Source organism: Drosophila arizonae, chromosome 2 (genome assembly GCF_054131065.1).
Source record: "Drosophila arizonae isolate 15081-1271.41 chromosome 2, UAZ_ARI_1.0, whole genome shotgun sequence".
Classification (NCBI taxonomy): Eukaryota; Metazoa; Arthropoda; class Insecta; order Diptera; family Drosophilidae; genus Drosophila; species Drosophila arizonae.
Genome location: NC_142922.1, coordinates 9277503 through 9293326, shown reverse-complemented (window position 1 = coordinate 9293326; position 15824 = coordinate 9277503). Strand labels below are relative to the sequence as shown.

Sequence of the window (15824 nt, the reverse complement as noted above, 5' to 3'; positions counted from 1 at the left end):
AAACTTCGTCTATATCTTCAATATAGGAAATTCCATTCACCAAGAAATTTATGGATATTCTTAGAACTTCAGTTGCGACTACAATCTAAATGCCATTCAAGTCCTTCAACTGTTTTTCATTGTGAATTCTCTCTGCATTGGCTTCTCATGCCGCACACAAACAATTGCACACATGCTAGCAGCTAGTCAAGCATCTATTCACCTTGCCACACATTCCTGACCAGCTTTGGGGCAACATCACCTGCTGGGGATTGTCGCCTTTCGCCTTTCGCTTTTGGGTTTTTGGTTTTTGGTTTCTGCGTTTTTAGTATTTTGGCATTTTGGCCGCAACCGCAGCTCATTTCGTTTTAAATTTAATTAAAGAAAAGTTTTGGCCAACACAGAAGCAGAAGCAGCAGCAGCCGCAGCAGAGAATGTGGCACTGGCAGTGGCAATGGCAACTGCAACTTTTTCAAAGTAATTGTGGCAACTTCTCCCCGGCTTTACTTGGCTGCGAACTTGCAACTTGGCACATTTTCGTGCAGAACTTGAGTCATTTCTGTTGGCCTGCTCGGAAAGTTTATTAGCACAATGAAGTGTTGGACTTGGTAATCTGCGCGTGGCACATACTTTAGCTGGGTGTTAGGCAACATTTTATTCAGTTAATAAATTACAAAGTTAAGCAGCTCTTCTGCAAAACTGTCTTAAATATATGTATGTCTGTGTTTATCCATTCACAGCAAATCACGATTGGCATCCACTCGGGCGAGGTGGTCACCGGCGTCATCGGCAATCGGGTGCCCAGATACTGCCTCTTTGGCAACACGGTCAACCTGACGAGTCGCACCGAGACAACCGGCGTGCCCGGCCGCATCAACATCAGCGAGGACACCTATCGGTGAGTGCCAAAAGACTGTGGAAATACTGTACAATTAGCTAAGCGGCGGGTGGGTTTGGTCCGATGGTGGGTTCACATCCTGGGCAGCAGCATAGGCCTCAATGGCCGCCTGCTTGGCCTCGCCAATGTTGACGCCGTCGCCTGCGGTGGCCACAAAGGCGGCGACAGCTGCCTTCTCCGCATCGGTGACAGCCTCCAGCAGCTGCACATGATTGTCGCTCTCGTCCTCGCTCTCGGTGCCGCTGCTGATGGTCTCCAGTCGCTGCATGGCATTTGTGAGCCGCTGCACAGGCTTCTCCGGCGGCAGCAGCTGCGTTCCGTCCAGCTCCTCGGTGAGGTCGATGTAGCGCTGCAGGCGCTTGGGCAGGCGCAGCGTATCGATGCCATTTGGCAGCTGATTATGCTCGCGCAGCACATCCCGAATGCGGCAGCTAGACGACAGAGCAAAGAAATTTCGTTATCTAACTAATATTTGACTTTGGCTCTTTGTTAGCTAACTAACTGACATATCTCTAAGGCAAATCTGTGGAGTATCTTCCCGGAATTGGCCGTAAAGCTGGCTGCTTTCAGCAACTTTCTCTTTGGCGCTTCGCATGCCTGTCAATCTCGACCAGCTATTTCATAAATTAATTTAAGTTTCACATAATAAGCTGCTATAACGAAATAAAGTAGAAAGAGCTAAAAAATCAGCCAAGAAAAAAAAATGCGCGCCGAGCGGAGCTCAGCAAAGTTCATGTGCTTAAAACTTTTGTTGTAAGAAAATTTCTATAAACTTTACTTTCGCACAAAGTTGCGTTTCTCTTCACTCTCTTTTTTTTGCGGCATTGGAATGAGAAAAGACTAACATGACTAGTGGATGCTCTATAAAATAACACTCGGGAATTTTTATACAATATTTTTGAGCATTTTTGGTAGTTTGATAATTTGACTATAAATAATATAACTTACATTTATTTAGTAACTTGATGCAAACAATATTGCTTGTTAATTTTTTCTTGTGGGGTCGAAAGCTGATGCCTATATAGTAGAGTATTCTATATTTGATATGCTCTACAAGTACCTTTATTTTCCTTAATATACAATATAAAATTTGTAATGTTTTAGGCAGTTTTTTTATAAAATCTATTTAAGTCTTGAGAGCCGGATAAGCATTGATTGCAGAGACAGCTACGATCCTTGATTGACTTGATTTGTGGTTAGTTTCAGAGTCAAATGTAGACAGCCTTGCTCGATTTGCAGGGTATGCGGAAGCAACTGAGTGAGAGAAGTTCGAGTGGCGGAAATGGTGTGTAGATTTTTCTTGCTTGCCTCTCTTGTTCGCATACTTTTTCACTTTCCCCACTTGATTCGCGCGCAATCAAGCGTCTTTTTTGAGGCATAGTGAAAGCTGCTTTCGAGGCGGCCAAAGGAAACTTACTGAACCTTACTCGAGTGCGTGTGTGTGTGTGTGTGTGTGTGTGTGAGAGTGGGCTTTGCTGAGGCAATTGCGAAATACTCTGTGCGAAATGCAAAAACTTAAACAACAACAAAAAATTGGCATCATAAAACGAGGCGACGCCAGCCTTAGAATATGCTAATCTCTCGCTTAAGCTGCCCTCAGTCAGCTGGGAGCAACTTTTTATGTAGCCGTTAATTTGCGTTGTCAACATTATTTACAGCTGTAAATTATGGCCTTCTTTTCTTCCGGCCACATCAATGAAGCGTGTCCCCAACCGACTGCCGCTAAACGATTACGAAAATGACGAGGGCCCATGACGTGAACTGGGACTGGAATGCGTCCTGTGGCCGATACGTCACATTAATAAGCCCTTAATTGAACTCAAATAGTCGGTGGGCAAAGTAGTTAAGCTGTCGCTGAGAAATGCATAAATCGCACGTCAAGCGCCAGCCGCAGGCATTGAAATTGAAATCTGTTTCACGAATGCGGTCGCCGCTGCGCTCAATGCAATGCCTGCATATATATTGATTGCTGCATATAATATGTATGTAGAGCGCACATAGACTCAATATATATTCACCAGCCATATATGCTAGTCCAGTTGCAAGAGCGCAGTTTCCCAGCACAAACATTGGCCAAGGGAAAATAAACTGGCAAATAGCTGAAGAAATATGCAAACAGATTGGATATATTTTTTAAAGCGATATATGCACTACAGATACCCTGTAATGATACTGGAATTGATAACTAAACAAATTTGTTATTAGTAAATATATTTGCTTTGTAGATCACAATTTGTTTCTTCCATTCCAAAAGCAATAAATCTGAGGCAATAATAACAAAGTCAAACAATATTGTTCTATTGCTTAATGTGATATAAAAGTAGATAATGAAATGTAGTCCAACCAAGCCAGAATTCTCATAAAAACTTATTTGAGATCTAAAATACAAACAAAATATGCAAAGTCCGTCCTACAATATACAGTTCGTTACAATATACTAAACACCAGCTAGCATCACACTCGGCTTACAGGGTATTTAAGCACACACACACACACACACAAGTACAAGCCGCCTGTGTGGGTGAGTCAAAGTCGTTGCGATTTTTATGTGACACGTGAGTTGGCAAATGGCAAACATGCGAGGCAAATAGAAAAAAGTTGGGGTCAATGCGTGCCCCTGGGCCCCTGGGCCCCTGGGACCCTGGCCACAAGCCGCAGCCAAATCGGAGCACAATGTGGAAAAGCCACAGCAAAGTTCTTTGTAGGCAACTTATCAAATTAGTAAATAGCTTGACAGCTTATCGATTAAAGTGCTGACTGCTAATCAAATTTGTACGAAATTCAATTAAATTTGGCCAACAGCTGTTGACTGAAACACAAGTCGGCCTGAAGCGGCGCCAAAGCTGAGAGCTCGCTAAGGCCTCGAGATTGACATAATAGACAAAGGAAGAGGAAGGCGCCCATCCCCAAAGCCAAGTCATTAAAGCGACACAGAGCCCAAGTAAAACAAAGAGCAGCCAAATTTAAGGCCAGTTGGCAGGCGCAACAGCAAAAGAAGAGCGTCAACAAAATGCTTTGTCAAACTGTCTGTCAATCAGACAGGACCAAACGCCGCTGCTGCCGTTGCTGCTGCGACTTTTGTACTTATTAAATTTTCCGGGCTTATCGTCGACAGTTGAGTGTGGAGCGCCAGCAGCAGCAGCAATCTCAGCCAAAGTAATTGAATAAAAAACAAAGTTGAACTCGACTGCCAAACGTCAGCCTCGCCTGTCGCCTTTCGCCTTTCGCCTGTCGCCTGTCGCCTGTCAAGCCCGCCTGACCCAGCAGCCATCCTTTCAGGCCGAGGACTTCAAAGACAAGTGGACAGTAGTAGACGCGGCCCATGCCCCTATGCGGAACAAAGTTCGCTTTCAGCTCCCAGTTGATAATTACCGGCACAAATGTCGCAGCGTCGGCACACCATAGACCTGTTCCTTGCCCACGATTTTGTCCATTAGAAGTCGTCCATAGCGCTCGAAGAACATTTCTCGGCGTGTCCCGTACACCATCGGCTGCAAAGAGTGGAGAGGGGGCGACAAGTTAAAAGTGAGCAAGCAGCACAGTTGGCCGATAAACGCACAGAGCTCTGGCTGCCCGCATCTGGCCGCATTTCATCTGCCAAGCCAAACAAACAGACAAACAACTCCTAGTTCCCAGAAATAGTTTTCATTTGAGTTTTGGTAACAAAAATTTCTTAACCCTTAACAGAGCTAAGAGATGGCCTAAAACTGTATAACATCTTTAATAATATTAAATTTTTAATTTTGAATTTTATAAAAGTATTAAAAATAATATTCCTTATATAAATTATGAATATTTGCATTAAATTATTAATATTTTATATTCATAAAGTTCAAAACTTAAAGTTCAAATTTGCATTAATTACTTAATTATTTTTATTATACAATACAACCTTTCTGATTAAATTAGATATAGTAATATTATTTATAAAAATACTTAAGTAATTAATGCAAATATATATGTTTTAAATTTTAAGTTTTTTATAAGTAACGTAAATATTATTTCTTTTTTAAATTATGACTATTAGCATTAAATTATTTACATTAATATTATATAAAGCTCAAAATATATATTTAATATTTACTATATGTATATATGTATTTCCACATATATTACTTAGTTAAAATCTTTTCGAAATATCGAAGAAACTGTTTCTGGGAACATTCTCAGGGAAGTCAACGCAAGACGGACACGACGAGTGTCAGCTGAGTGCTTGTTTGCTACTCACCTTGAAAGGCATTTCAATCATGGGCACATTGCGCATCAGTATCTGGAGACAGAGCACCAGCTCGCAGCTATAATTGCGTCCATTCTCGATGAGTTTGTCGAGCAGCGCAATTATCACGGAGGTGCCGCCGTCGGGTGGCTGTGGTGCGGCGCCGTATCTGAAATGAAAGACGGGTCACGGGTTATGGGTCACGGGTCACAGTTGTGGTTTACGTGCAATGTGCTGGGTGCACGTAGTTGGTTAGCCGGCGCAAATGCTTGCGGTTCTTAACTGTAATTTGTTGACGACATTGCTCACGCTGCACTAACAGCACAATGCAGATACAATAAATCGGGGCGTGGCTAGCGGGGCGTGTACGGCAGGAAAGGGGTGATAAAGCTTTGAAGCGCTGATAAACAGTATGTGCTAATGAAATAATGAACAGAACACGGTTCGCGGTCATGTAGTCGACGTCCTGTCATATTCACACACACATACACACATACATATGTGTGGTAAATTGCAAATGAAGTGCAAATGTGGCATGCGGAAGCAGCAAAGGCTGTGGCAGCAGCAGCAGCTGCCAGCTGGCAGCAAACGGCAAATGTTCAACGGCGAAGGGCATCAGGGCTCTGTCACATTTTAAATTGAAAATGTTTGTCAAAATGTCTCAGTCGTTGCGTCGACTCTTCTATTTGCATTTCCCTCTGATAAGCTGTGTAATGTATATTTAAGTGCTTAGACAGAAAAAGGAAAAGCGACAAGAGGCAAATTTTATTTAAAGTTGAGTTAAAAAAAAAAAAAAAAAAAAAAAAAAAAAAATCATAATACAAAAAAAAAATATTTAATTTCAAGACAAATTTCTTACTTTCCCTAAGTGCAAAAATAACACATTTATGGCATTAACTATAATAACTATAACATGATATAATAACTTGTCTACATTTACTCTACTTACACTAATACACACACACATACACCACATCGAACACACAGCCACACACAAAGCGAAGTACCATGATCATGAATATTTGAAAATGTATGCAGGTGCGCGGCAAAACGTAGTTGAATGGCGTCAATTTGCATATTTCATGGCCAATTTCAATTGAAAATGCAACAAAGCGAAAAGCCAAACACAAATGAAAAGCGTAAACAATCGAAACCCACAAACAATGACCGCATCATCAGCGAAATCAATCGAGAAACGAGACTGAACGCAAATCAGAAACAAAGCAACACAGCCCCCCAGCCCCGTCCCCTTAACAATTCTTGTCATAATAAGCCAGCCAGCTCTCCAGAGCTGAATGCAGTCTGAGACGGTGCTTTGGTATCTATTTATATTATGAATAAGTGATGTGCTTAAGCATTTCCATTAAATTGAGATGGGAAAATAGATGAAGAAGCAAAAAGAGTAATCCGAGTAAAAGAGAGCTCAATCATGGATGCTTAGCCTAGAAGACGAAAACGTTTGCAATCTCTGGTTTATAAGGTGCATGATGAATTCTAATAGTGATGTATTATATTATATTATATATTAATATATCATATTAACCTTTGCTTAAGAGATCTGAATCAGATTTTAATCAAATCATAGCTATTTTTAGTTATAATATACGCAACGAAATTATAGCTATTCTTAGTTATGAACTTCAATTTACAAGAGTATTTTTTTTATTTTAATATATTTTTATTATTATTATTATTTTTCTTTTTTATTTTTATAAAAATTTTAACATTTAATTCAAAATTCTAAAATTTGATCAATTCAAATTTATTTGAATTCATAAAAACTGCATAAAAAGGCGATTAAAAACAATTTTTTTTAAATCTAACTACATTCGTCCGTCATTAATTATAATTATTCCTTGCTCTCCTTGGCCTTCTAAGTCAAGCTCGCCGAGATTTGTCTGTTTGTTCGACCGTAACGCTTTCATTCCTTCCCTCCCTCTGATTTTTTGCTCTGTTCGATTTCAACTCTCGCTTGCTTTGCTGCAATTATCTGCCTCGCAGTTCAAGTAGTATTGAGAGGCAGATTCGCAGAATCTGATACAAAATGCCTTCTATAACTTATCAATCATCTCGCGCAATATTACATAGTAAAGAAATTGATTTTCAGTTGCGCACAAAAGTATGCTATGAAAATGTTTCTGCTGTGCAATACGAAACTTGAGCGAAGCAAAAGTTTCACAAACTAACTAACTATGAAAGCGCTTACTCTACGACAGTTAATTCAAATGTCAAATTAGAAACCAACTATGGCTGCTTATATTACTGGCACCACTATCATAAGCACTCTCATTGTTATTATCATCGTTAGCATAACTTGCATTGCGTTCACATTCATATCTAGAAATTGAAAATGTATTTATGCAGTGCTAAAGGATAACCTTGCCCTAATAATAATCAGTTCGCATAGTTCAATTGAATCTGAATGGTTTGGAAGCTCTCTTGGTTGCAACGCTTTATGGCACTTGCTGAGAGCATTTGCATTTCGTGCAATTGGACATAAATTGTTATATCTAGTGGCCGGCTCTGATTTGATTGCAATCTTTGCCTTTTTGCCTTTAGCCGCTTTGGCTCTTCGATTTTTGGCTGGCAATCAATATGCGCATACTTTTTGGCGCTGCATCAAGAAATGCAACGAGAGGCGCCTGTGCCAAGGGGCGGCGCTGAGCACTGGGGCGTGCCGTGGCAACAACAGCAACAATGTTTAGGAAACGGCCAACAACTTGGCCAATATCGAGTTCTAAAACAATAAATTGCCAACCGCAAGCAGAAACCAAAAACAAAAAAACAAAAAAACAAAAAAAAAGAAAAACTACGTAGAACCAGCTCCAAGGACAACGTCTGTGCGGGCTAAAACTAGTTGAAACTGCAAGCGTTTACATATAAATTTTATGAATATTTCAATGATATTATTGTTGTTGTTATTGCTGTTACTGCTGCTGTTGAGTGCATGCTCGCAAGTTTGTGGCAGGCTGCTTGGCTATGGCTGTAGCTGTGGCTGCCTCTTCTGCTGGCCATGAGACACAGCGGAGACGCCTTGTCATGCAAATTCGCTTTGGCAGCGACTTTCATATTTAATGTTAATATTTGCATCTCGCTCAAGAGCCGTTACGCCTGTCAAGGGTGCCGCGCAGGGGTCCAGGCGAAGGGGGCCTTCCATTGTCAGTTGTACCACTTGATTATGCTAAGCGCCGCATAGAGTTTTGTGTTGCATACATTATGATGACGCCACCACTGCCAGGGCACTATGCATATTTTTTGTGCTAATTGAAGTGTGCACCCAACCAGGGCCCCGCCCTTGCTTACCTGAGCAGAATGAGCAGCAGTTCTGGAGCATTTGCCTGCAGCGCAATGCGTAGAGGAGACGAGCGTCCACAGGACTCAATGGGCACATCAATGAATCTGCAAATGACAAAAAAAAACACAAATCAAGTGAAACAGTTAGTTGACAATGCCACTAAGTGGATTCGTAGATAATTCTCTGAAATGTGAGCAGAACGACCAAGGCAAGTGACTCAACCCTAATGCGTGCCACGCCCTGCGTTGTCCCTAACTACCAGTCAAATGGCTCCACTACATTAGCCCAAAGCAGAGCGTTGCCAAAAGGAAATTAAGCTGCCTGCTGTTTGTTGTCTGTTGCCTGTTGCCTGTTGCTGTCTACTGACACAATTTGGGCACTTTTAGGGCTGCTCTCTTATGCGCCTGCGGTGGGCTTTAGGAATGTAATCTAACATTGAGGCACTCATCGGCAGGCACATAAGTCTCTCAGCTTTGAAAGTTGTGTTTGCTCAAGCTCAGGAAATTTTCCCACAAACTCAACTGATTGTATTTGAAAATGCAGCTGGCATGTGTGCAGATAGACGAAACGTCCTTTGTGACGAGGAAATTCCTGGCACAATGCATTCAAGGACAGACTAGAAACAAGTTGGAGTTTATTCAATTGGACAGCTATTGAAATTTAATATGAAATATGATTTTGTTAACTACAATATGCAAGTGAATAAAAACTTCGCTTAGATTTTTATAAAGGTAACATATTGTTATTAACATTTTCTATAAACATAGATTAATCATATATGGGAATATGTATAATACTTTTATATATAATATAATACATAGTAATATATATTTATATATAATTTGATCATTTGAAAGGGTATCTAATTCGCGCATATTACTCTCATGCTCTCTAAATAGTTCTTTGTTAGCTCTGGCGAAAGCCTGCTCTTAGAGTGCACAACTTCAATATTGCGTATACGCAGCGTTGTTAGAAGGCGTTTAGCTCCATTGAGACATTACCTTGTACAGCATATGCACTTGAAGCACTTTGCGGCACATGCGACACAATGGCACACAGCTGTGTGTGAATGCCTATGTGTGTGTGTGTCTGAGTGTGTGTGTGTGTGTGCGGCATTTTGTGTGCTGCTGTTGGCTTTTATGCCTGCGCATAAAAGTGGGCCCAAAACCACAATAAAGCGACAGCAGCCCGCATGCAGGTGATATACTCACACACACACACACACACGCACACACGCTGCTGTTGCGCAGTTGATAAGCGCATTTGCCCATTTTACATTGCCTGTGCTGTAAAATCCTGTGCAAATTAATTTACAGCTAAGCACAAAATAACAAAAGTCCAGTTTGTCTATCAAATTTGTGGTCCTTTAGCACGTTTATGATAACGGAATTACAATTTACATTTATAGTGCACAATAAACTTTAAAAGCAACAGCACTTTAAACTGTGAATATGATGCTTTATATATACACACATATGAGCGTAATTAAACTGTGACTGCAGAGGATATTTACATGGCATGATTTCTTTATGGTACATGCGGTTGCAGGTCTTCTGCCTCAAATAAAGCTCCTCAGTTAAAGCTGGTGTGTTTTCCTCTTTGAGCTTCCAAATTCAAAAACATTAAATTTCCAGCGAAATGTTGCAATTCGATATCAAATATCAAAGTTCATTCGTCTTCCTTTACGCTTAAGTTGAGGCAATAATTACTGTTTAGCTACTTTTAGCTGTATAGCTATTTTTAGCTTCGTTAACTATTTTCACACATTATGCTATGAGCTAATTCTGCCTTCAAGCGCTGAACATAAAATGAATTTTCATTCATGCGATGGGCCTACGTTGCGTATACTTAACAGCTGCTGTCCTTAGATCTTTAAGCTCGGCTAAAATTAAACAATTTCTCTAACAGCCTTAATCTCTTTATGATATATATATACAGATTTTTGTTTATTTATTTATATATATAGGTTTATGCTCTACATGAAATTCTTGTTATTACACATTTTATGTTAGTTTGTGACGCTGATTTGTGCAAGTTTAGTGACACTCAACAGCAATGTTTATTGGCACATTGCTTGCTTTTACTGTCGCTCACACACACACACAGTCACACATACATCGAGCCAGCTATTAATGCTTATTCATTTGTGTTAATGTTTGGCTGGAGAAGACACAGTTTAAGATCTGGCGGGAGGACAGCATAAATGTTCTTATGCTTGTCAGACAGCTTCACTGCTCTCTCTCTCTCTCTCTCTCTCTCTCTCTCTCTCTCTCTCACTCTCTCTCTATGTGGGCGTGTGTGTGGGCGTGTGCATCAGCGCTTGAGTGTTGGCTATGTGCGCTTATTACACGCATTTTTGACTTTAATCCTCCAGAGTGCTGGCAAACAAAGCCAAAATAACAAAAGGTTTACATTGCTGCCAGTTGGTTTGCAGCTTATCACAGCCAGCAACACACACACACACACACACATGTACATAAATCTGTGGCAACTAAGAAACGACAAAAAAAAAGCAAGCAAACAAACAAGGAATGCGAGAGACAGCAAGTTGAGCTCATGTTAGAAGCGAAAATCTTAATTATACATGACACCAACAGCAGCCCAGGCGAGTTTCAGATTGAAAGCCGCAGCGACCATTGTTCAAATAAATGACAGTGTCTGCGTGTCTACATGTACAGATATATGCGTGTGTGTATGTATGTGTATGCGCGCTGGTAAAGTGTCGCCATCTTTTACTCAATTACGGCGACAAACACGCGCCGAGCGCTCAAACAATGCAGCATGTATTAATTTAATTAAAATCCTTTTTATTTGTAATTTTCTCTCGCTTTCCCACCAGGCAGCCGGCAACAGGCAGCTCCTTTGTTTGCCCGCCTTCCAAGGCAGACAGATTCATTAAATTTGCCTCAATTTTTCAGGCTTTATCAGCAACGATTCCGTTCTGGCATTCCGCATCAATTAGTGAATCAATTGAATTTGTACTTAATTACAAGTAATTCTCTAATTTTCTATTGAATTCCGGTACTGTCTGATTTACCTTTGAATGTAAAGGGGTTTGGCTGGTTTTCAATTAACCTGCGTAAAACTTGACGCCTCGAGGCAGAAACAACAAAAATAGCATAGACTTTGGCACACACGACCTGAAAACTAGTTTGGCTGGCTGCCTTCAGGCACTCGCGCTGAACAGCAATAACATCCGACTACACGCAACACAACAAGCAACAAAACATTGTTGCCATTGTCAACTTGAAAGTCACTCCTCTAGCACTGGCGGCACTTAGAGCATAGCTACGTGGTAGGTTTTCACGACTTTCTGCAGAATATGAAGCTGAGTGTAAAGAACTTTGGTCCACTCTAGACTTGCTCTAGATAAATTGCTTTCAATCAGAAGTTAAATGATAATTAAAAAACGAGCCCATGCTCTTGCCTAATAGATAAGATATAAATTACGCCACACCCCATTCCAGCACAGTTCAATGGGAAATTTATGATCCCAAATTGAAGGCTTTCATGTACTGCCATCAATTAAAAAGTCACGAGGCGAAAGCTTTTCGACTCATTGAAATTGCTTTTTCTCTAGAGTATTTCCCATTCGATTGAAGCCAACTGCAGAGCACATACATATACATTTATATTTTATTTTTGCTCTGCTCTTTGCCAGCCATAAATTTGGCGAGAACTGTCAGCTTACCTGAGCTGGCGCTCCTGCTCGAAGCGCGGTATCCATACGGGCAGCGTCAGTTGTTCGCGTGTGGCATGCTTCAGGAAGTAGACCATGGCACGCACATTTTCGTTCTGTTGAGCAAAGGCAAAGATATGAAGTACATACTTATATATATGTATGTATATGTTCCAAGTGCTTACCTGATCCCGAAAATCGCTGCGCCAGCCGGCTATGAAGTGCGGTGCGTGTGGTCCAAAGAGAGCGCCCAAAAAGATGCGCTCGAACGTCTTCTCACACTCAAAAATCGACACTGTGGAGCAGCAAGAGAGGCAATTAGAACATTCAACTCCACAGGCTGCAGCACATACCATCTCCCTCAAAAAAAAAAAAAAAAAAAAAAAAAAAAAGAAAAGAGCCAATTACCCAGCTGCACTTGTTGCCAGCTCGCCCCTTCCGCACCCTTTTACAGTTTTTCCGACTACCACAAAATGGAGTCGCAACGGAAATAGTGAAACGGAAGCTTGCAAAATGTCAGCAGCCAAAAACCAAAAAAAATGAAAACAGAAAACAGAATTTTGTGTGTAAAAGCGAGCACAGGTCTCGAGTTAACTGGGCTAAGAGCGGGCCGCATTGCACGCAGGCGAGGCAAAGGACTGTTGACAACATTTTGACTGCTGCTGCATGTCCCAAAAAAAAACATGTGAGGTGTGTGTCGCTGGCGAGTGCAGGACTAGCAAATACCCTGTATGCGAGAAAGTTGAACTCGGGGCATAGATCATGTGGCACTAGAAATTATTCTATTTTTAGCTGGATAACTTGCAATAGCTCTTTTCTTTGTTAGCTAAATAGTGCAGGATATAGAGCTGCTTGACTTGGAGATATCCTATTCCACTGCTTGATAGACTCTCTGATGCAATAATCGATCTACCTTACCTAAAACATTATTTTAGCAATACTCATGGTATGATAGGTAAAGAAACGCAAGTTTTAACGCTTGCTGAAAGCTAGACACACACAAAAATACACACACACACACACACACACACACAGCAGTTGGCCTGCAGCCTTGGCATACCATTAATTCCGCTCGTCTTCAGGCTGTCAAGTTTAACGCAGCATTTTAATTAGAGAAAACACACACATACATGCACACACACACATGTACACACATGCACACACACGCCACATATCCACATAGTCAGGCGCGCAGCCTCTGGAGGCATGGCCCAAATAGCTTGCAACACTTTAAGGCACTTAACAAGTTTTACGATGCAACAAGCAAACAAGCAGGAGCAGCAGCAGGAGTAGGAGCAGGAGCAGCCGCATTAGCAACACCTTTGTATCAACTTAACGTAATTCCGGCTCGCAATTAGCACAAACACGTGATTAAATGAGATTCGCCTGCTTATGTGCGAGCTTCATAATCTGATGCGACGTCATAAAATTCATTAAAATATGCAAAATAAAAGGCCAGACCCCAAAGCATATACACACGCACACACACACACATAGCTGCATATGTAGGTATTAAATTATTAAGTTTGTGCCTTTGACTTACCCAGAAGTTGAACCACAACCTCAGAATCGCGTACACCCCAATCCCAACAGGTGCGCAGCGCAATATACAAAATGTTGTGATATTTTCCCATGAGGCAGACCTGCAAAAAGGACACGTTTACATATTCATCTAAAAATAAAAAAGTTCCTTTTTTGTTGTCTTCTCACATAGAGTGCATTTAAATTTAAATGAAATGCTAGCCAAGCTTTCGGACCATGTGCTACAAATTACGCTGGCATTAGGGCGTGGCTTAAGAGCTAAGCATTAATCTTAGCTGTGTACATGTGTCTGGCATAATACCGGGTCTTACATGAAACATATACCTTGGCTACATAGATATATTGATTCTTCGTTATGTGTTATAAATTAGATGCTTGCCATCAAATATGTAAATGAATTTTTTGGGTATTTAATGTCAAAAAAATTGTTTCAACTTGATTTGCAATATTGGTATAAGAAAATGCTAACTTGAGTTATCTGATAGCTCTTAAGAAAGTTGAAATTGGTAAAGTTCTATAAGAGTGAAAACATTTTCAAGAAAAGCAAATGAATATACTCGTCTTTTGGCTATAAAAGTCTTGAAATAAAATAGGCTGAAATACTTGAAGAGAAACTAAATCTAAATTCCTTCTAAATTCCTCATATATATTTACTTTCTCTTGACCTTTTGTTTCTCTACATTACAGATATGCAGTTTGAAATACTTAAACTACTATTATAAGGATTTTATTTCAAGCATATATTGAGAAATATCAGAGACTATGCTTTTATATTAATTACTTTTATTAAGTTGCCTGTGGAGTTTACTGTTAATCAAATTTAAAAATAGCATATAAAGAACTGTATGCAGAAAAGTGAGACTCTTAAAATCGATATGGGAATCTAAGAATGACAAAAATTGTACATTAAAATATTGCAAATGATTTTTGAATCTTACATTTCCATTGTTTTGCTTGGCCAGTCGATGGAACCGCAAGGCGGCTGTGACCGCTATGCTGGCCGCCTCATCGGTGGCCACATTCTGGCCATCGGCACAGCCCTTGACAATGGCGCTGAGGTGATCGAGGACGTCGCGTCGCGATTGACGGTCCTGGAGCCCGTTGCGGGTGATGTGCTCGAAGGTGTCGTTGAAGAAGCACTCGAAGATGTAGTCCATGACCAGTCGGCGTCGCGGCAGCTGTCCGTGGCGCTGGTAACTGGCTCGGCTGCTCGCCACCCGGGGCTGGCCGACCAATAGCCGGAAGCCAAACAAATGTTGCGGCAATGTCGCCAGCCACAGCGAAGCCAATTGTCGTTTTAATTGACTTACGTACTGCTGCAATGCCAACAGCAGCTGCAACAACATATTAGCAAATCAAATCACAACGGTTAATATGCAACAAATGCAATTTCCGGCCAATTAATGGGCCAATTTCGAAAACACCAAAATACGTTAAACAAAGTTCGGCACACGGAAGTTGAATGAAAGAAAAACTACGCGGGCGAGAGAGACGGACGACAGTTCGCTTCTAGGGGGTGAGCTACACACACACAGTGAGAGCGAGAGAGAGAAAGAGAGAGAGAGCGTGAGTGAGCGAATGTATGTGAGCGTCAACTCTCTGCTCTACGCGTTCTCTGCTCTCCTTATTGATTTTTTCATGCTGGCAATGATACGAAAGAAGACAACAAAAACAAAACGGCAAACGAAAACAATGCGTAAACAAACAAAACTATTCACATTTTATTTGCATTTAATTAATTGAGGGAATAGCGTGCAATGAGCTGAGTCAAGTTTTATATTCCACTTGTAATTTGTTTGGCCTTATATGTGATTCTGAGCGAATTTCATGCAGGAACAGGTGGAACTTACACTTTGCGTCCCTTTGCAGTTTTCTTTCAACTTACATCACTTCATGCAGCATTTAGCCAAATTATTTGCCGTACTTCACTCTCAACACGCTACGTTCAATTCAATAATTCGAGCTCTTCAAACGCCGACAAGCAACTGAACTGAACAAAACAACATAACCAACAAATGCTCATATCAAATGCTCAGCTGTTTTTACCTGCTCGCCGCTCGCTCTCTCTCTCTATCTCTCTCTCTCCCTCTGTCTCTCTGGATGGTTCACCCACACGTACTTAAATTTCAGCTCGCTTTCACTCTCGTCTCTTTTCTTTAAGGTTCGTTTTTATTATTGAATTAAATTTTTGGAATCCCTATCAAGTTTGAAACTG

At 40.9% G+C, this 15824-nt stretch overlaps 2 protein-coding genes across 10 annotated transcripts in view; one reads left to right on the top strand and one right to left on the bottom strand.

Moving 5' to 3' along the window:
• Gycbeta100B (guanylate cyclase soluble subunit beta-1-like) overlaps window positions 1–15824 on the top strand; it is a 51766-nt gene that overhangs the window by 31994 nt on the left and 3948 nt on the right. For all 7 annotated transcript variants that reach the window (XM_018018608.2, XM_089462526.1, XM_089462528.1 and 4 more), the window contains one exon: window positions 720–877. In XM_018018608.2, coding sequence (XP_017874097.1) covers window positions 720–877 — 158 coding nt within the window. The remainder of the gene's footprint in view (window positions 1–719; window positions 878–15824) is intronic.
• stops (SOCS domain-containing protein stops) lies at window positions 616–15638 on the bottom strand. Of its 3 annotated transcripts, none has more exons than XM_089462531.1 (9): window positions 15495–15638; window positions 14548–14943; window positions 13611–13710; window positions 12253–12362; window positions 12080–12183; window positions 8397–8492; window positions 5106–5262; window positions 4250–4368; window positions 616–1308 (listed from the first exon to the last, which is right to left on the bottom strand). In XM_089462531.1, the coding sequence occupies exons 2-9, from the start codon at window positions 14764–14766 to the stop codon at window positions 912–914; spliced, it is 1302 nt and encodes a 433-aa protein (XP_089318657.1). In that variant the 5' UTR covers window positions 14767–14943; window positions 15495–15638; the 3' UTR covers window positions 616–911. The 3 variants fall into 3 exon arrangements, with proteins under 3 accessions (XP_089318657.1, XP_089318658.1, XP_017874100.1); XM_089462532.1 differs by having other exon boundaries at window positions 15460–15584; XM_018018611.2 differs by lacking the exon at window positions 15495–15638 and having other exon boundaries at window positions 14548–15123.